General features: G+C 42.9%; 1 protein-coding gene across 2 annotated transcripts in view; it reads left to right on the top strand.

Moving 5' to 3' along the window:
* Positions 1–5,380: 5,380 nt before the first annotated feature.
* The window catches only part of XPO7 (exportin 7), an 88,234-nt gene continuing 71,895 nt past the window's right edge, over positions 5,381–21,719 (top strand). For both annotated transcript variants that reach the window (XM_050801471.1, XM_050801469.1), the window contains exon 1: positions 5,381–5,507. In XM_050801471.1, coding sequence (XP_050657428.1) covers positions 5,490–5,507 — 18 coding nt within the window. In that variant the 5' untranslated portion in view covers positions 5,381–5,489. The remainder of the gene's footprint in view (positions 5,508–21,719) is intronic.

The following is a 21,719-nucleotide window of genomic DNA, read 5'->3' as shown; positions in this document are numbered from 1 at the left end:
ACACACACAGAAAGAGAGAGGCAACCGTTGAACTACATGGGACCACTCCCTGCCTGCCAACAACACACACTCACACCAACCCTGTAAAGATTCTAGAAACATGATCATCCCCTCTGGATGGAGATCAGGAGAAGGGACTGACTCCCCAAGTACATTTCAACTGTTGGATTTTTGCCTTCTTTCAGGCGTTCCTGAGCATTAGAAAGATACTTAGGTTTCATCTGCAAATTATCTTAAGTTTCAATAGCAATCACTTTCATATACATTTTGAAAATGCTTCATAGTTACCGAAAGTGCTTTGCAGCTCACAAAGCTTCTAGGTACCCACTTTTCATCAGCCACACTGTCCCTTGACAAAGGCAGGGCTGGTGTGAACACATTTATTTTCAACTTGCCTGAGGTCACAGAGGTAGTTGTGGACAGAGGAAGAAGTAGAGACCAGGGCTCCTGATCTGTAATTCGACATTTTGCAGGGCCCCTAAATGGAATCCAGATCCATGCAAAAAGATCCATTGCTGTGGAGAAATCCAAGCTGCTCAGAGAAGTTTAACTTAAAGCCAGATGGTTTAGAGAAGCAATCTGTATGGAGGCACAGTGCAGAAGTGTTGGAAAAAACTTGAGACTCAGACCAACACTCTTAGGGTTAATCCCATAACAGGTGCTTATATAAACAGGCCCGTTTCCTCTACAACAGGGGTTCAGTTACCCTGGCAAGGAGCAAGCAGCACTGTGCACAGCTCAGGCCTTCTGCTGTACATGCCATGGACTGGACCAAATCAGCTTGAAAAAATGAATGTCACGAGCTCTGTGAGGACAGGGCTGAGTCACTTCAAGCTGACTGCCCTCAGCCCTGATGCCTGGGTTTGAAGAGGTTGATCCAAAGCTCCAGGGAGAACCAAGGATACTGCTTTGGGAAAAGCACACCTTGGGAAGTGGTTAGGGGTATGGAAATGGGATGTGGCCTAATCTTCCTCTTTAGTCCTTAGGGAGAGTCAACTCTGCCTGGGAGCTGCATGGTCTTCGGCTCAGTGAGTGAGAAGAGGAGAGCTTTAGGGCCATCCTGGGGGCTGCCAGAGCAGTGCCTTCCAAACTGTAACATGTAGATCTTGTTCAGAGTAGATTCCAATAAAGCAGGTCTGGAATGAGCCCTGAGATCCTGCTGATGGCGGCTGGGCCAAACCACACTGAGTAGCAAGGTGACAGAGGATGTCTCCTGCTACCCTGCTCGCCTTCCCTGAAGGTAAAACAGACACGTTCCACTCAGAACCACAGGGGGGCACCCAAGTTTACCAGATTACTTGAAAGCTGTTTAAAACCGGAGGCCTGAACCCCAGGCAACCCAGACACTCCCAAGTCATCCATTGCTTATGGAAGTTGGAGGAGTTCTCCAGTAGCCGTTGTCTGCAGAAGATAGGGCGGCAGAGTAATACCCTTGCAATCCTTCTAGGCTCCTTCAACTGTCCCTAGCAGGATTTGTGGCGACCCTGATGTAGAAACACTCACCCCAGTACCTTCTTCCTAGCCATGGGGAAACCGTGTAAGGAGGAGCCCAGAGACATTGCTCCAAGACACAGCAGAAGCACGGAGAATGAGAGGCCCTTAAGGTCCGTAGTCACCAATGATGTGTAGAAAAAGCACCGTAAAGGAGTTTAGCGTGCCTCTTGGCTTTCAGGAAGAGGCACTCCAAACCCCACCTGTGGCTCATTCTAAACCACTGGGATCCTGCCCTTTACAATGGTTTCTCTCAGCAGGAGTCAGGAACCACAGCTCCAAGAACTTTGTTACTATTCTGCTGCAGTGATTAGCAACCCAATCCTAACATAAGAGGGCTTGGGACCTTGTCTTTGGGGCAACAAAGGAAGAAGAGGAGACTTTGTCTGACTCCTTGGGCAGGCTCGGGGATTAGGTAACCCTCAAATGATGTGGAGGTAGGGAAGCTAGCTAAGGGGTAGCTCTGGCCACACAATAGGTTAAGTACATATAGGATGGGCAGAGAACTGACATGGGCCTGAGAGAGGTGAAGGACCAAGTGAAGAAATCAGTAAGCGTGTATTCTGAAGGATCCCATCCCTGGCCCTTCCACCCCCAGTGGTCCCTGACTGTGGGGGGTGGGAGGGGGACAATGCCAATCTCTTGAGCTTCATTTGTAGCCCCCACCCTTTCTCCATTAAGTTTATCACTTTTCTCAGTACTAAGAGAGAACCCAGTTCTAGAAACCTGCTGAGAGGAAGGGCCTATAACATAACATAACACATGTCACCTAACAGTGACATAATATTTAGAATGCTTTGTCTTCATATGAAACCCACATGCACCCTAGAATGAGACATAAAGAAGTTAATACTTCAACAATTTTTAAAATTTATTTTTATTTATTTTTTGAGATGGAGTCTCACTCTGTTGTCCAGGTTGGACTGCAGTGGCACGATCTTGGCTCACTGCAACCTCCACCTCCTGGGTTCCAGCCATTCTCCTGCCTCAGCCTCCTGAGTAGCTGGGATTACAGGCGCACACCACCATGCCTGGCTAATTTTTTTTTAATTTTTAGTGGAGACGGGGTTTCACCACGTTGGCCAGGCTGCTCTCAAACTCCTGACCTCAAGTGATCCACCTGCCTCAGCCTCCCAAAGTGCTGGGATTAAAGGCATGAGCCACCATGCCCAGCCTCAACAATTATTTATTGAGCATCTACTCTGTGCAGAGGTACTAGGGATACAACATAGACAGAATCCTTGTTTATACTATGTCTGCCTCTAGTTGGAGAGACTGACAATGAGTGAGTAATAATACGTAGTTTTGGACAGTGATCAATGCTATGATAGTGATAGGCACGGGGGCAACTTTCAAGAGGGTACTGAGAAAAGCCTCTCTGAGGAGGTGACAAGTGAGCTGAAAAGTCCATGAGGAGAGTGAGCCAGCCACTGCAAGATCTGAACGGAAACCAATCCAGGCAGCAGGAGACCCTGGCTTTGCAGACTGCAAGGCCAGAATGACCACAGAGCACTGAGCCAGAGGGGGCATGGTAGAGATAAGGTCAGCTCATATGACCTCTTGAGCCACAGCAAAGATTCGGATTCTAAATGCAACATGAGGCCACTTAAGGATTTTAAGTAGGAGTGTAAATTACCTGAATTATGATTTTAAAGGAATGTTCTGGGCAGGCACAGTGGCTCACGCCTGTAATCCCAGCACTTTGGGAGGCAGAGACAAGCAGATAACCTGAGGTCAGCAGTTCCAGACCAGCCTGGCCAACATGGTGAAACTCTGTCTCTACTAAAAATCCAAAAATTAGCCAGGTATGGTGGTGGGCACATGTAATCTCAGCTACTCGGGAGGCTGAGGCAGGAGTACCGCCTGAACCAGGGAGACGGAAGTCGCAGTAAGCCGAGATCGTGCCATTGCACTCCAGCCTGGGTGACAGAGCAAGACTCTGTCTTAAAAATAAATAAATAAACAAATAAATAAATAAAATAAAGGAATGTTCTGCAGCCAGCTACATGGAAAATGGGTTATCAAGGGGCAAGACAGGAAGTAGGGAAACTAATTAGGAATCTATTACCAGAGCACAGGAGAAATGTAATGGTGGCTTGGACCAAGGTGTTAACAGTGGAGATGGGATGGAGAAGTGGTCACACTGGGTATATATTAGATACAGATTCAACAGGACTTGCAGGTGACTTGCATGTTGGGGACTGATAAGACTTGAAGAATCAACTCCTGAGTGTTTATTAGGAGCAACTGGATGAATCGTGGTACCATTTACTGAGAAAGGGAAGACACAGGGAGAAACACAGGGAGATTGGGGTACGGGGGTGGGAGATGGGAGGGCGGACAGAAATTTGGGCTTGGCTCACTGTGAAACTGTTGCCTCTATTAAGTCCAGTAGCTAATCCAAAAGAATTTCCATTGCAATTGTGACTCTGAGAGTATATCATTGCCCGATGCCAGGTTCAGAAAGCCACTGACCCCACCACCCTGCCTCTTTATACTCTTGGAGCTAATGATTGGACACTGGGAGGTTTTGGGGAAAAACAAAAACCCAACATCTCAAAAGCTCTATGCTTGCTAGAAGTAACAGTCAAAAGCTATGCCACTTAAATCTTCTGCCTCTTAAATCTCTGAGTCAGCCTAATTGGCAGAGCCTAACTTGCATACAGAACCCTAGCTGCAAGGAAGTTTGGGTAATGTAGTTTCCAGGTGCCCTACCTCTGTAAACCAGGAAGCCGAGATCTCAACTAGGAGGACGTAAGTTGAAATGAATGCTGAGCACAGGTCCACTATATCCACCAAGGGTGTGTAATTCACTACCACCATCGTTTGCATATGATGGTAGCCCTCTGTAAATACAAACTTCAAATAATCAGTGTTCTCAGAATCCAGCTATGATCTAATCTGGGGGCCTTGAATGGAAGCCACAGTGGAATCCAATGGAAAACAGGAACCGGCATTATCTAACAGATAATTCCTAGTGAGGAAGACTGGAATTGGCCTCAGCATGCAGGGGCTGACCTTATCTGACGCAGAGAGATGGCTTTCCCACTCATACCTCCACAAGACCGAGCCTAGTGGTCCTAACCACCAGCCCCGCTGCCTCTTCCAGCATCTAATCCCTCTCGGGAGGCAGTCTAGAGTACTGGTGACGATAACAATGTCTTTGGGAAGATAGAACTTTGCCTTCGTATGTTTTGATCATCACCACTATTCGGTGGTTATTTCCGTGAATGTTTATCAAGGACGAAAGGACAGAAATGAAAAACACGAGATCAACCACCGGGGTTGCTGGTGAAATCCAGACCAGAGAGCAATGGCCCTGGTCCAGAAAGCTAGACAGACACAAGCACAGAATCGGCCCCCGTTGAGAAGAGGGCACTGGAAAATAAGGAATCTCGCAGGTAGCCTAGGTGGGGTGTGGGCGCGGGCGCCCCGGAAGACTCCTCCCGGGTGTGGGGGTCACCTTAGCTGCACGGTGGGGTGGGGGTGGGAGACGTCCAGGGGCGAGACAAGGGGGAAGACGGTTGGGAAGAGAGGAAGCCACTGCGTACAGGAGTCCCGGGGCGGCGACAGATCCCGGCCCCCATTCAGGAGCCCTCACCACGCAGACAAGCAGAAGGCAGCGCCAACTCCCACTCCAGCGCCCGCCAGCCGGAGCGAGCGCGGCCCCTTTAAAAACCATGTAAACAAAGCTTTGTTCCCCCAGCCGCCCCTCCTTCGCGCTCCCCGGGCCCGCTCCTTCCTCCCACCCGGCGTCTCCGTGCCGCTGACGTTGCCCGCGCCTTTACGCCGTCCCAGCGGTGCTGCGCATTCTCCAACCACGGCCCGAGCCGCCGGGGCCTGCGCAGCTGAGCGGCGCTACGCCACGAGCGTAGCGCGACGAGCCCCCAGCGCGCAGGCGCAGCGGCGACGGCGTCGGCGGCGGCGGCGGCAGCGGCCCCGGCCGAGGTGCGCGCTGGGGGGGAGGGGGGGCCGGAGAGGAGCATGAATGGAGCAAAATGGCGGATCATGTGCAGGTGAGAGGAGCCGCGGGGGGGAGGGGGCGGCCACGGAGAGCGGCGAGTGGAGTGGGGGGCGCACGCGGCCCACAGGGCGCCAGCCGGCTCGGGGTTCGCTAGGCCCACGCCGCCGCCACTCGGGGCTCTGGAGCCGCCGCCCGTCCCGGAGCCCCGGGGCCTTTCCCGCCTCCCGGGCCGGGGGCCTCCTTCGTCCCCTCCCACCCGGTCCCACGCCTCGCTCGCGGGGCTGCAGGAGCAGGAACGGGCGTCCCGGCGCGCGCAGCCCACAACGCTCGTCAGTCACTGTCTTCGTGCCCAGGGGAGGCCTCCGTCAAGTCCTCGGGGGGCCCCCCCCGCCCCATGGTGAAGCGAGGGGGTACCCCCTTGCTGACTCTATCCTGAGGGGGACGCCCCCATTACGCCCGCCATCCCTCAACAGATAACAAAAAGGAAACCTCGCGCTGATAAACCTCGCTCTCCGGAGTCTTTCCCGCCGCCTTCCTCTCACGCCCTGGAATATGGGAGACCCCCCAGCAACCCCGGCCTCCTTCCCCCTCCCACGGATGCGCCCTTCGCTCCGACACTCCAAATCGCACAACCCGGAGGGCCGAGCTCCCCGGTCCTCCAAAATGGGTGCTCAGGCCTCGGCCCGCCTCTCCTCGCGTCCTCCTAGCCACAGTGAAGGAGTTGAGCGCCCACACCTACCATGAAACACTGGGTGGAGGGGGGTGTGTCTGAAAGGAGAGATGAAGGGTTGGGTGCAGACGTTGCTCGGAAGGGTCTGGATCCGGCTCAAGAGCTGCCCCGAGGGTGCTGTGGGACCAGGCCACTCTCCTCAAAGACAGGCACAGGCCCTAGAAAGGGACAGCCCACATCAAACCCAGTAGCAGCTGGAGGACTGCAGGGTTTAATTTCTTGCAAACTAGATAAAGTTTTTCCTGTCCGTGCCTGAGATCTGATATTTTTATGACAGTTATTGATGCACGTCCATTGTAGGGAACCTTCCAATTTTCTAGGTAACCAACTGCACAGGTTTTGTGTTGTGGGAAGGAAAGATTAGAGGGCAAGAAGTGTCGCCTTTATACTCTATGGCATCATTCCTCAAGTGAAAAGAATGATGTCATTCTTAATACGTCTGCAAGAATCTGGAGTGATGTGACTTCTGCCCCTTTCTTTGTAGAGCAGGGACTAAATAAAATACTTAATTTTCGGGCCAGAGATCAGTAAAGTAGATCTTCAGAGTGTGCGGGACAAGTAGTCAGGACAGAATTATAGCAAGAAACCTAACCACAGATGGAAAACCACGGGATTTGTGTTTCAAAGTCAGTACCTTGGCTTAATTCAGAAGTGGCAGTAAAAGTTGATACAAGATGATGATAATAATAATAATAGTGTAGCACCTTGAGTTTTATAGCAGCCATTTCTAAGAAGCGTGAAAGATTTTATGTGATTTTTAAAAATTCTTGCATCTTAGAAGACTCAGTAGGCAGGAATTACTTCTGTCATTTAAAGGAACAAAAACCAAAGCACAAGAATGATAATGAGATTTGCTTAAGATAAGGCTAAGTGTCCCAAAGTCTTTGGAGGTTGGATCTAGTGCGCTTCCTTACTGGGGGATGGGGGGTGTCTATGAGCATTCTAGAACAGACTTTGAGTAGATAGCATTTCTGAACCGTGCTTTGGAATGCAGAGGGGGTCAGTACTTTTATGAATACACATCGTGCTATTTGCTGTTTCCCGTAAAGAAATCTCTCTTAATGTGATCTCCCACGTTTTTGAACCGAAAAGGTTGTCATTCCTGTGAAAGTCAGGATGCATCAAAGCAATCTTCACGGCATTTGTCGCTCCAAGGAAGGTCTCTTTTATTTTTAGTAAGATGTTGTTCTCCCACTCACCACTCAGAAATCTACGGAAGTAAGAATTTATTAACTTTTCAAAACAAAGGGGAGCATCTTGGTCAATGTTTTATTTGTAGCCTTTATTTACTTTTAAGAGCTGCAATCTGTTGGTCTAAATTAGTGCTTAGTGGTCTTCATATCACCGGGGTAAGTTTGTGAGTGAATTTTTTTCTCTTTGGAGAGAATGGGACATACTGCTTTTCTTTGTTAGACCAGTAAGTGTTAATAGTATTGGGCACTCACAGACTTTAAGGTGGTACTTTATTGTGGCAGAATAGTATTGGGCACTCACAGACTTTAAGGTGGTACTTTATTGTGGCAGAAAACCTTCCTATGAAAAAGATACACCCTTCCCTAGGTAGAATGAGTAATTGAAGGATTCATTAAAGACCTGTCTACAATGAATTGTGGGGAGGGTGGCAGGGATATTTTTCTCATAACACTGATCAAACGTGAAGTTTATATAGGTGTCTGTTACAGATTCATGACTGATTATTTGAGAGTTGCATTTGTAGAACTAAATAGTCGAGTCATTATGTATCTAGTGCTTTTCTGAACCACCAGGGTGAGCAGTTTTTTCATAATTCAGGCTGAGTGTCATATGATTCTCGGGTTCTCTCAGGCTTATGTCTTGGATATCTCTCTTCTAAGGATATGTGTTTTATGGACGATTTTAAGTGCTATAAAACTTTAGTAATGGGGAAATTACAATATTTGGTTTGCTTTTTAGCTCTTGATGTTATAGGCAAGTGTCTGTAGAAGAGTGCCCTTAAGCAGCTCCTCGATGTGATGGGTTTCTTACTCTTGGTCTCAGATAACCTTATCTAACTTTCACCCTGAAGAGAGGGTGGTTACAAAGCTTTGCCTGGGAGAAAAAAAAATCAAACTTGTGTTTTGTGTTTAATTATCTTTAGTTGCCATTCCTTTCATGCTTTTTTTTTTTTTAACATATCTAAAGCTGGCAAGTTATTGCAAAGAGATGAAGACAGTGCTCAGTGAACAGCGGTGATGAAAAAGATTAAGAAGAATCAGATGTTTTAATAGTGCTAGCTGGTGTTCGGGAGCTCGAGAGGAAAAGGAAAGAATATGATTTATATGTCGAATATGCTATTTAATATGAATTAGCTATACTATAAATAATGGAAATGAAGACTGATTTTAGGATTTTGTTGGAATTACTACTTTGTTTTATTGGGTCTTATCCCAAATCCTGAAGTATTATTTAGTGGGCTCTGCATTATGACTATACTAGCAGAATGTACTATTTGCAAAGTAGTCATAGTTTGTTTTAAATTCCAGGCACAGTAATTAAATATTGACTGCCAGTGTAACTCTAGGGAGTTGTGAAGAATCATTACAACTTGTCAGGTTAAATTTTAGCAGGGTGCAAAAATTCGGCCTGATTATAGCAAAAGTGATGGTTGTTTTTTCAGATTTTAACAATACGCAAGGAAATGATAAGTGCTATGGGTAGTCCATTTTGAGAAGGGAGTTCCGTATAACTTTTGAGAGTTTTAAATGTGAAAAACGATAACTTTTCTAACTTTTTTCCAGTTCAACTAATACCAGAATTCTTAGTGTGTGCAAGGCCCTTTCTGTGCTGGGCACTGCAGAGGATTCAGAATGAGAAAGACCCTGGAGCCAGGCTGCTGAAATGTTCAATTCTGTTGCTCTTTTGGCAGGCTTCAGGAGCACACACGTAGATACAAGAAAGAATACATTGATTTCAAATCCCAGCACTTTGGGAGGCCGAGGCAGGCGATCAAGAGGTCAGGAGATCGAGACCATCCTGGCTAACACAGTGAAACCCCGTCTCTACTAAAAATACAAAAAAATTAGCCGGGCGTGGTTGCGGGCGCCTGTAATCCCAGCTACTTGGGAGGCTGAGGCAGGAGAATGGCGTGAACCCGGGAGGCAGAGCTTGCAGTGAGCGGAGGTCGCGCCACTGCACTCCAGCCTGGGTGAGAGAGCGAGACTCCATCTCAAAAAAAAAAAAAAAAAAAAAAAACAGAAAGAATACATTGATTTCAAAACATACTACATTTGTGTTGGGTGATAAGCAATAACTATGTCCCATTACCCACTCCCACCCTGATATACCTCTTTCGTGGGTTTATACAAATAATACGTGTGTGTTTTATTTCATTATTTTACTTCCATTCACACTGGAAATGTCTGTATTTAAAACATACATATATTTACTTGATTACTCTGATTTTAGTATATTTCCTCTGAAAGCCTTGGGAAAAATTAAGGGATGTATATGTACATGTGGGATCATTCAAACACTTAACATACATGTAAAAAAATACAGTACAGTGATGGAAGAATCTCTAATTTAGATGAAGGTATAGAAAGAAGTATCAGGAAGATCCCTGTTATATATCTTACAGAGAAATTAGCTTCCATTTGACCCAGAAATTGATGTTCATAACCACCAGCTGTATTTTCTTTTTTCTTCGTTGAGTTTTGAAAGCAATATTGTACCACAGCCTTTCAAGGTGGGAAAGTTGCCAGTTTAAACCAATAAGCTAATGTCTCTCTGTAGGTACAACTACTGAGGCTACTTTCCCTGCTTCACTATGTTCAAGGAAGATAGTGTTTTGAAACTGCGTCTTTTTTTTTAAACACCTAACATTATCTCACATTTTCTCAGAGTTAGGAATCTGGGAGTGGCTTAACTAGATGGTTTTGGTTAGGGGTCTCATTTGCAGTCAAACTCTTATCTGGGGCTCCAGGCTGCATTCAACCTCAGGGTTTGACTTGAGGATAGATAATTTTCTTCCAGGTTTACTCACAGTGGGCCTGGTCAGGCCTCAGTTCCTCACTGGCTGTTGTCTGGAGACTGCAGTTCGTTACCAATGGACCTCTCCTAGTGCATCATTTTTAAGGACTTCATTAAATTCTGCAATGATATATGCTGTGTATAAGTGACCCATCTTGTTATTTGTTTCAAAAACTTTTTATTGAAATATATACCTGCAGACAGGTACAGAAATCATAAGTGTTCAGCTTGATGAATTTTCACAAAGTGAATACTCCTTTTTAACCAGCACCCAAATCAAGTCAATATTATCGGTGCCCCAGAAGTCCCCTGATACCCTCTCAACAGCTACCTGTAGCCCCCGACACCCTGCCACTAACTACTATCCTGTCATTTGAGTTTTAAATCTGCTTTTAGAACTTAAGCTGAGTAACTTGAGAGTTTTAGCTTCAAAGCCAGGGGGAGAAGCAGTACAGAGCAGTGATTATACAGCTTTGGGGGGATTTATTTCAGAATGTGATGGAAGCTATGTTAGTGCTCTCTGGTAGGGGTGGGGAGAGTGTGCCTACATAAAATTTTACCTACAATTTTAGGCCATTCATGAACCTTGTTAGAGTTTAAAGATAGGTGCCTTTTTAGATGAAAATGCTTACAATATTTTATTAAGAAACTGATTTACAAGTATTTCTCTTTTGACTTATTTGAAACCTAGTTCAGGACCACGATAGATGTTCCTGGAGAGTTACATGCAAGCTGAATTTTTAAATACTGAATTAAATTCTTGAGGATGATTAATGGTGACCACTTAAGCATCTACTAATATCCCATTTTTGTTACTGTGCAGACACATAGAAGGAAATATAAGATGTGATATTCTACTTTCAGGGCCTTACATTGAATTGAGCATCATAACAAGCCTGGTCATTGAGTTGTGAATTTGTAATGAGACTGGTTTTGTCGACATGTCCCTGATTGAGGGGGCAGTTACTACCCCGTTATATTTTTCCCCCATTCCAATACATCTGAGGAATACATTCATTCCTAACATTTATAGTGACTCATTACTAGGAAATTCTCAATGGAATGGGATTGGTACCCGGGAGGCATATCAAAATCTTGGGGGAGGAAGGACAGTTGTAAAAACCTAGATCCTAAGTATTTCTGATATTTGTTTTGATGGCTGTTCACCCCTTCACACATGTGTGCATACACACAGGGACACACACACTCCTACTGCCATAAAATGGGAAGGATGTATTTAAGAGAAGGCAGAATTGGAAACTTCATGCCAGCATTAATTGATCTAATTTAATGCTCACTGCAGCACTGTAACATCGGTATAGAGCTAATAGTAATAGAATTTTCCTTGAAATAAGCTGATTGAAAGACCTCGTATCTCTGAAAGACCGGAGAACTCGCTGTTGGAAGATTTAGATGATGTTCGTGGTGGTGGTTATTGTAAGACTTACTGGAGTGTGACTTGGTTGGGCATAGGGAAAGGGGAATACCAATATTAACTGAGTGTCTGTTATATGCCAGGCACCATTCTAAGCCTTTTATAGTGTTATGCCATTTAATTGGGAAACTCATTTGGTCTCTGAGCCTGGATTAAGTGATCTGTGAAGTCCCTTGTAGTTCAAGCATTCCAGATGGGATTTCCAGTTGTCATCCTTGTATTCTCTCCCCAGTATACCACTGTGTTCTCAGTTCTTCTTTTTTTTTTTTTTTTTTTTTTGAGACGGAGTCTCGCTCTGTCGCCCAGGCTGGATCTCGGCTCACTGCAAGCTCCGCCTCCCGGGTTCGCACCATTCTCCTGCCTCAGCCTCCCGTGTAGCTGGGACTACAGGTGCCCACCACCTCACCCGGCTAGTTTTTTGTATTTTTTAGTAGAGATGGGGTTTCACCGTGTTAGCCAGGATGGTCTTGATCTCCTGACCTCGTGATCCGCCAGTCTCGGCCTCCCAAAGTGCTGGGATTACAGGCTTGAGCCACCGCACCCGGCCAATTCTTATGTACATGTTTGTAAAATTTCTTAAAATATTTATGCTCAAACTAACATTTCCATTTCATCTAACTTAAATATCTCTTTCTCTTCTTTATGCCCAATTTCTTAAACTCCCAGAGTTTTTTTCTGTAAGATCTAGTCATCTGTAGCACTTCTCACAAATTGAGCTCTCTTATGCCCCAAACAGTAACAAAAGAGGTCGCTTAGTTGGACAATAAGCAGTGAAAGATATTTCTTATGGGACAAGAAATTAACATTATTACTCAAATGTTGATGCCAGTAGGCTGAGAAATGATTCTCACTTAAAACCCCTGGGTTTTAAACCTCTCTTAGAAAAACATTAGTTAGATGAAAAAAAAAAATCAAAATAATTTTCTCTGGAAAATAAGGTTCCTCTGAAAACAAGCAGATTATTAAAATATCCCTTATACTACTTCAGGAAATTGTAATGTTATAGCTGTGGTGGCCTTTTAGCTTTTAAGTATATGAACTTGTGTTGGACACATGCTGATCTCGTTGGTATTTGCATAAGAATAATATTTAAAGTGTGCAGTCTCAGAAAGAATTGAGAGTTTTGCTAGACATTTGCCCTAAAGTTTTAGTCAATTTATGGTTTAAAGGGGTGTATTTAAGGCTAGAAAAGGGAAATGAAGCGTTTTCTTAGGATTTTTTCCAATTCTACTTAGAATTGTTTGCAAAGTTTTGAAAGCATATGTCATGAGTTTGGCAAAAATTATTTCAAAGCTTGTTTGTTTTTTTTTTTTAACCTCATTCACCTCCACTAACTCCTGAACTTCAGTGCTTTATTTCTGTCTTCCAAAAAGACATCTAAAATCAGTCATGAAATTTAACTTAACTCTAAGAACCTGTAACATAAAGTTTGCTCTGAAAAACATCTGGGAAACCCGATGTATATTTCTCATATCTATACATCTGTACTCAGTTGAAAAAACATCTAAATTTTACCCAGTATATAGCCACAAATTATTTAGAATATAATGTTTTGTGTCAGTAGGTGATATTTTTATCTTCAGCTTGTCATTGACCCATCTAAGGATCCCTGCAAGGTCTTGTCAAAAACTAGTCTGGGGCATACCCAAGAATTTTAAAGATTAAATAAAACTTACTGGAAAATGTGACCTTGTTTTCCTTAGTCTTATTGAACTGGTAATGATCCAGAACTGACCAACTTTCTTCAGGCTTTCATAAAACCAGTATTAAATTGTTTTTAGGCAAATTGAACCTGAGCAACAGGGAGTATGTAAGGATAAGCCAGGCAGGGGCACACATGCTTATAGTCCCAGCTACTGGGGAGGCTGAGCTGGGAGGATCACTTGGGTACAGAAGTTCAAGTCCAGCCTGGGTAACATAGCAAGACCCCAAGTCTTAAAAAATAAAATAAAATAAAATAAAATTCAAATAAAATAAGGACATTATCCCACAGGTGTTACAAATGAAAATTTGTTGTAATGTAAAAGATTATTTGCTAGTTCTTGGAACTCTGCAGTTAGACACACTCCAAATAGGGAGAGCAGAATGTTGTGAGCAAAACGTTTTAATTTCATATAATTCCTAAAACCTGTCCATTCAGAGCTGTTTGGTTTAGGTTACTATTAATGTACCTTAGAGGTTCCCAGAGGCACATTTCCTGTCAATATTGATAACATTGATAGAGTGAGACTTGAAAACCAGCTTCTTTTTTTTTTTCAGATGGAGTTTTGCTCTTGTTGCCCAGGCTGGAGTGCAGTGGCGTGATCTCGGCTCACCGCAACCTCTGCCTCCTGGGTTCAAGCAGTTCTCCTGCCTCAACCTCCCGAGTATCTGGGATTACAGGCATGCACCACCACGCCCGGCTAATTTTGTATTTTTAGTAGAGATGGGGTTTCTACATGTTGGTCCAGCTGGTCTTGAGCTCCTGACCTCAGGTGATCCTCCCGCCTTGGCCTCCCAAAGTGCTGGGATGACAGGTGTGAGCCACCACGCCCAGCTGACCCAACTTTGTATCTATTCCTCCCATACCTGTCACCTCTAATGTAAACAGCACTCACGAAAGTAGATATGTGGTTCATAAAAAGATGACTTTTGGGTAAATCTGATGCCAGTGGAATAAAATCTTTCCTTTTTACTCACATTTTATGTGTACAGTAAACGACATCCATTTAAAATGTACAAATTGACAGATACATATACCTGTGACTCTGGGATCAAAATATGGAACATTTCCATTTTGCAGTCTGTCCCTCCCTCAGCCCTCAGCCCCACACAACCCTGTTCTGCTTTCTGTCACTATAAATTAGTTTGCATTTGCTGGAATTTTATATAATGGACTTACTGTGTACTCTTGTTTTCTGACTTCTTTCACTCAGCAAGGTGACTCTGAGATTCATTCTCATTGTTGCATAATAGGAGTGCTTGGTTACTTTTCATTGTTGACAAGTATTCCATTGTATGAATATATCACACTGGATGTATCTGTTCACTCTTTGGGAGACATTCAGGTTGTTCCCAGTTTTTAGTCATTGTGAATAAAGGTGCTGTGAATATTCATATACCAGTCTCTGTATGGATGTACATTTTTATTTTTCTTGAGTACCTGGGAGGAGAATGGCTGAGTCCTATGGTGTACGTTTACTTTTTTTTTTTTTTTTTTTTTTTGAGATGGAGTCTCACTCAGTTGCCCAGGCTGGAGTGCAGTGGCGCAATCTCGGCTCACTGCAAGCTCCGCCTCCTGGGTTCACACCATTCTCCTGCCTCAGCCTCCCGAGTAGCTGGGACTATAGGCACCCACCACCACGCCCGGCTAATTTTTTGTATTTTTTTAGTAGAGATGGGATTTCACCTTGTTAGCCAGGATGGTCTCGATCTCCTGACCTCGTGATCCGCCTGCCTCGGCCTCCCAAAGTGCTGGGATTACAGGCATGAGCCACTGCGCCCGGCCATGTATGTTTACATTTTTAAAGAAACAGGCAATTTTCCAAAATGACTGTACCTCAAGTTATTTCATAACTTCACCAATATTTAGTATGTCACTCTTTTGCCATTCTAGTAGGATCTCGTGTTTTTAGTTTGTACTTCTTTGATGACTGACATGTTGAGCATCTCTTCACGTGCTTACTGACATTTGTATATCTCAGACTTGCAAACCAGGCTGGTGTTTTGGCCTGACAGCCTATTTTTGTATGGCCTGCACCCTGAGAATAGCTTTTACGTTTTAAATGGTTGAAAAAAATCTAAAAGAATAATAATACTCCATGTTGCATGATAATTATATGAAATTCTGATTTCACTGTTCATAAATAAGTTTTATTGAAACATGCATTCGTCTCTGTATCCTCTCTGGCTGTTTTTGTACCACAGTGGCAGAGTTAAATAGTCTTGACAGACATTTTGGCCTAAAACATTTACTCTCTGGCCCTTTAGAGAAAACATTTGCAGACTCCTGGTAGATCTTCTTTGGTGATAGATCCCTTCAAATCTTTTGCCTGACTTTTGGGTGGAGGAGGTACCAGCCCGGTATGTTTCTAATCCAAGCCCAGTTTGACAGGAACTGCATCAAGTTCTTCAGTCGTGCCAACCACGTTTCAAGTGCTCAGTAGCCACATAAGGCTAGTGGTTACCATATTGCATAGTGCAGATATAAAATATTTCCACTATCATGGAAATTTCTATTGGACAGTGCTACTCTAGAATAAACTTGCCACTGAACCAAAGGGATTAGCAGCAAAGTGGAACATAGGTTATAGGATTGCTTTCCTAGATATCAGTAAAAATAAGCTAGATCCTCGTCCTCTCAGATGTGTGTGAATGCAAATGGATATATTTTGTTATCCATGTATGTCCTGTTCTCTTGGCCAAGTGATGAGAGAAAGCAGTTAACTCATAAAAGAAATTCAGAATTTTACTGATAGGAAATAATTTTAAGAAGAAAAAAACAAGTGTTAATATATTATCTCCCAAAGCATTTTGCAAAGAACAAACCTTCTAAAATTCCTATGTATTTGTAACTATTTTACAGATGACATGGAGGATATGGAGGGAAATATTAAACCATGAAATCACTTTTTCCTGGGGCTAAGTCCTGATACGCTAGCAATCCTAGTTCTCTTCAGCTTCTAATTTTAAAATATTATTTACCATAAAGTTTTTCATAACAGCATGAGCTTTGAAAATAATACAGAAATATTCTAAGTTGAAATGGCTAAGATAGCCTATTTTAAGATTGAATTTAAAGGGTTTTTTTTTTTTTTCCCCCTGAAAACTGTTTTGTGTGACTGTGCTGAGGGGCAGGCATAACTGACTCTAAAGAGTGAAGTGAAAGTCAGTAAATCTATGATTACATAGTCATTCTCTTTGGCAAAAATATTATGTAATTATGCATTATTTTGTTCTTAACATAGAGATGTTTGTAAGTTTTTGGTGATTCATCACTCATGTCAATAACTTCCTAATCCATCCTAGAAATAAATGTTTTGCTGAAGTGGGAATATAAATGCACCAGCTAACATTGAGAAAGTGGAGGAAATGTGTAATGAGTAAATGTTTTAGAGGCATCCAGAAAGATACGTTTTAAAACAACTTCTACCATTTCTGGTTTCAAACATGGTTTCTGTCACATTCTCTAATTGACCAGATATATTTTATGTGTACCCTAAATGTTCACCTATTTAATAGAATAGTATTGTTTAGAATACTATTATCCTCCTGGTTATTTGGTGAGATACACACATCAGTAAACATTCCCTCATTTGGCTAGTATTGTTTGGTCATGTATTGTGTGCCAGATTGTTAGGCAATGGGAATATAAATGTGAATAAAATACAGTGTCCTTGTTCAAGGACCTGAATACATAGAAATGTACACCAATAAGGGTTATAGAGTGAGATCAGTGATAGGACACTTTTATGCATAGAACATAAGACACAAGTGTCAGTCCTCCCTTGGAGATCCAGGAGAGCCTTCTTAAAGTGGTGAATCATTAAGCCAGATCTGAAAAGGCCTGGTGTTCTCCGGATTGATAAGAGCACAACAAGCAAAGTACCATAGATAAAGCTATATATATGTTCGCGTAACATTCCAGGAGAGCAAATATGGCTTCTATAGAGGAAATCAATGTAATGGTAGGAAGAGACCAGAACATGAAGTGCCTGTTGTAGCATAATAAGGAGTTTGTACTGTAGGTGTATAGTTGAAGGTTTTTAAGTAGAGTGACAGAATAATTACTGCAACAGTGGTATAGGAAATTGTTTATCTGTTATCAAGTTGAATTAGAAGTCACATTTTTTTGATAGTGAAATTCCATTTCAGTAGTCTTTAGATGTTGTAAATATCTCAGATGTCAGCTGCTTTGTTGCCTAAGCTGGAGTGCAGTGGTGTGATATCCACTCACTTCTGGGTTCAAGCATTTCTCCCACCTTAGCCTCCCAAGTAGCTGGGACCACAGGCACACACCGCCACACCCAGCTAATTTTTGTATTTTTTGGTAGAGACAGGGTTTCGTCATGTTAGCCAGGCTGGTCTCAAACTCCTGACCTCAAGTGATCTGCCTACCTCTGCTTCCCAAAGTGCTGGGATTACAGCCATGAGCCACTGTGCCCAACCCATGCCTATCTTATTTCTCTCTCTCTCTCTTGTTTTTTTAGACAGAGTCTCGCTCTGTTGCCCAGGCTGGAGTGCAATGGCGCAATCTCAGCGCACTGCAACCTCCGCCTCCCGGGTTCAAGCGATTCTCCTGCCTCTGCCTCCCAAGTAGCTGGGACTGCAAGCACCTACCACCACACCCAGTTAATTTTTGTATTTTTAGTAGAGGTGGGGTTTTACCATGTTGGTCAGGCTGGTCTCGAACTCTTGACCTCGGCCTCCCAAAGTGCTGGGATTATGGGCATGAGCCACCGCACCTGGCCCATGCCTACCTTATTTCTTATTAACTTACAGCAACTGCAAGACTTGGGTGAAACACTGATACTTTATTCTATTTTGTTTGCTGGAACAGCCTCAGATTCTGTTACCACTGACAAGAGTAAAATGTTTTTTACAACCAGCAATGAAATAGGCATGCATTTAATGCGAAAAAGAAGAGGTCGTAGTCTCAGGAGTTTGAATAAATCATGAAATGCTGACTACTCTGGCCGCCAATACCCATTAAAGGTTTATACCAATTCTATCTTACCTACCCTTGGTCTGTTTTGTTTCTCCATCCCATGTTTTAACTGTTAGAAAATCAGGTTCATTTTCTTTATCCTTTATCAACTGTTGTTTCAAGGTTATCTAGAAAAAGACTTCTTTTTTAAAATCTTCTATTCTGTTAGATTATTTTATTTATTTTGAGACAAAGTCTTGCTCTTGTTGCCCAGGCTAGAGTGCAGTGGCACGATCTTGGCTCATTGCAACCTCTGCCTCCTGGGTTCAAGCGATTCTTCTGCCTCAGCCTCCTGAGTAGCTGAGATTACAAGCACCTACCACCAAGCCCAGCTAATTCTTATATTTTTAACAGAGACGGAGTTTTACCATGCTGGCCAGGCTGGTCTTGAACTCCTGACCTCAGGTGATCCGCCCGCCTCCCAAAGTGCTGAGATTACAGGCGTGAGCCACCACGCCCAGCCAGAAGCTTCTTTTAAATATGCTGTTTGCCTGGTCTTCCTTGTTTGCTGACTTGATTAATAAAAAGCATTTTCCATAGATCATACAGCAGTGTAAACTTGAAAAGCAAATTGATATTTTACAAAACTGTTAAGGGAAAAATGATTTAGAATTCCAGAGAACAAGAAAACTAGCAATGTGTGGGGCATGTATGTCAAAACTTCCTAAGAAACATTTACTTAATATTCTTTTTTGCTTTTTTTTTTGTCAGAGGGTAAATATGAAACCCCGAATTCTTTGCTTCTGTGAATCAAAGTTCAGGGTTCCAAGATTAAGTATTGTGATTGCTTTTATCTTTCTTCCCTTTAATGTTCTGTTTTGAATTTCTTATGCTTCTTTCTTGCCGAGTCTTCTAAAGGAGTACACACAGTATTTAGGGTTTTCTCGTGGGAAAAGAGATAAGGAGGGCTGAAAAGCTTTCTTTTGAATTTTTATGCCAGTTAAAACTCTGTCTTCTTCCTTTATGCCTTTATTTCTTATCTCTTCTTTTATTATTTCTAACTTTTAATTTTTTTTTTTTTTTTTTTTTTGAGACGGAGTCTCGCTCTGTCGCCCAGGCTGGAGTGCAGTGGCGCGATCTCGGCTCACTGCAAGCTCCGCCTCCCAGGTTCACGCCATTCTCCTGCCTCAGCCTCCTGAGTAGCTGGGACTACAGGCGCCCGCCACCTCGCCCGGCTAATTTTTTGTATTTTTTAGTAGAGACGGGGTTTCACCTTGTTAGCCAGGATGGTCTCGATCTCCTGACCTCGTGATCCACCCGTCTCGGCCTCCCAAAGTGCTGGGATTACAGGCTTGAGCCACCGCGCCTGGCCTAAATGTTTATATAATAATTGGACCGCAGTTCAGTAGGCCAGAGGGGATGCTAAATGTTAATGTAGTCTAGCAGCTAGGCTATTTGTTGTTTATACCTGTGATACAAAGTTCATCCCTGTCTAAACTGTAGGCTATTCGTTGTTTTTACCTGTGATATAGAGGCGTATACATGAATAAATAACATACAAAATGGGAGCATTCAAGGAAAGTTGGCTGTAATGTATATTTAATATTCACATTGACCTCTGTTAGAGAATCAAAGGTGTGTTTCTACAGGCAAGAAAATATTCATTGGCATGTGGTATACTGTAGTATTTTACTGCCAGGATTATAGGCATACATCACATTCTAAGGTTTTAGAACGTGATGGAAATTTCCTTCTCCTTTTGCTGGAATTTTTTTTTTTTTTTTTTTAAGATGGAGTCTCGCTCTGTTGCCCAGGCTGGAGTAGAGTGGCACGATCTCAGCTCACTGCAACCTCTGCCTCCTGGGTTCAAGCGATTCTCCTGTCTCAGCCATCTGAGTAGCTGGGACTACAGGTGCATATCACCACACCCGGCTAATTTTTTCTATTTTTAGTAGAGACAGGGTTTCACCATGTTAGTCAGGATGGTCTTGATCTCCTGACCTCGTGACCCGCCCACACGGCCTCCCAAAGTGCTGGGATTACAGGCGTGAGCCACCACACCCGGCCCCTCCTTTTGCTGGATTTTACAGTGTTATTGTTGTTACCGTTATTTAATAGATAATATACAGTTTGAAAATTTCTCTAATTTTTGGCTTCAAGGCTATATCTATCATTACTTTCCTGAGCACATGTACTCAAGTCTATTTAACATTGAAATATTACCCTGACTCTTGTTTTTAAACAGAGACAGCATTATTCTATTAACAGTGTAACATTTTTTATATTATATTTTATTTATGTGGTGGGTCTATTAAGAAAGCATTGTTAAGCCAGTTAACATTTCTCTACCGGGTCCACCCCTTTTGTTTGCCCATAGCTGAATATTTGTAGTGTTTCATTTGTGAATGCAGAAATTTTACTGTGTATCCATGGTGTTCAGAATAATAACTGTTATCAGGTTAATGAAGTGATGTTAGAATCACATAGTTTTTAAGCTAGAAAAAAATCTTAGAGTATGATTATGCAGTAAAAAGAATTCATACGCCATTTTTGTAGAGGGTAGCTAACTGTATATTGCTTGTTAGAGATAATGTATGAATTTTTAACTTTTCCAGCCATCAAAATCTTAATTTTGTTTCATTGTTAGCATAGTGAAAGAAAATATACAAGTAAACATGCTTAAGGTTTAAACGAGAAAATTTTTTTTCAGTTGTATATTGTTACGGGGCAAATACTGTGCTACATACTAGAGATAAAACAGAAAACAAAATAGACATGTCCTTGCTTTCATAGTGTTTATAGATACTCAGTAAATTATACCAATAAATATATATTTATAAATTGCAATGAGTGCTGTGAAGAAAAAAGTTGTAATGAAATATTTTTATTTTGGGGTGACAGTATTCACTGAAAGAAGGGGACAGTGTGCCAGACAAAAAGAAATAACATGTTGAAAGTTCCTGAGGTGAGAAAGACCCGGAGGAACTGTAAGGAGACATCCCGACTAAACCTCGAGGAGCTAAGGAGGCAATGGGTCTCAAGAGATTAGCAAGAACTAGAATATGATAGATTGCTGTGCAGGCATTCAAGTCAGATTTCCAGAGATTTGAGTGATTTATTAAAATGCGAATTCCATAAATTAGGACAAAGCAAAGAGTGAAACCTTGTGTAAACATCTTGACTATGATTTTCAGTTGCAGGGAGTCTTACAAGGTGGATTATAATAGCAAAAAACTGAAAGTACGCCACAAAGCAGGTTGTGACATCTGTGTGATTAATGAAGGAAAAACTTCATATGTTTTCAGCTGGGCTGTTTGTTGGAATTAGATCATGAGAAATGATAAACTGAACTAAGGACATTTGCATTGTATGCAGGCATTACCAAGACCAAAATCCACACTTCCCGTTTGCATCAGGACAGTCACAAAGGAGCTTTCATGCTTACTGCTCTGGGTTTTAGTTGTCTTCGGTTTGGGCTCTAATTGAT

Source organism: Macaca thibetana, chromosome 8 (genome assembly GCF_024542745.1).
Source record: "Macaca thibetana thibetana isolate TM-01 chromosome 8, ASM2454274v1, whole genome shotgun sequence".
Classification (NCBI taxonomy): domain Eukaryota; kingdom Metazoa; phylum Chordata; class Mammalia; order Primates; family Cercopithecidae; genus Macaca; species Macaca thibetana.
This window is presented reverse-complemented; position numbering and strand designations above follow the sequence as displayed.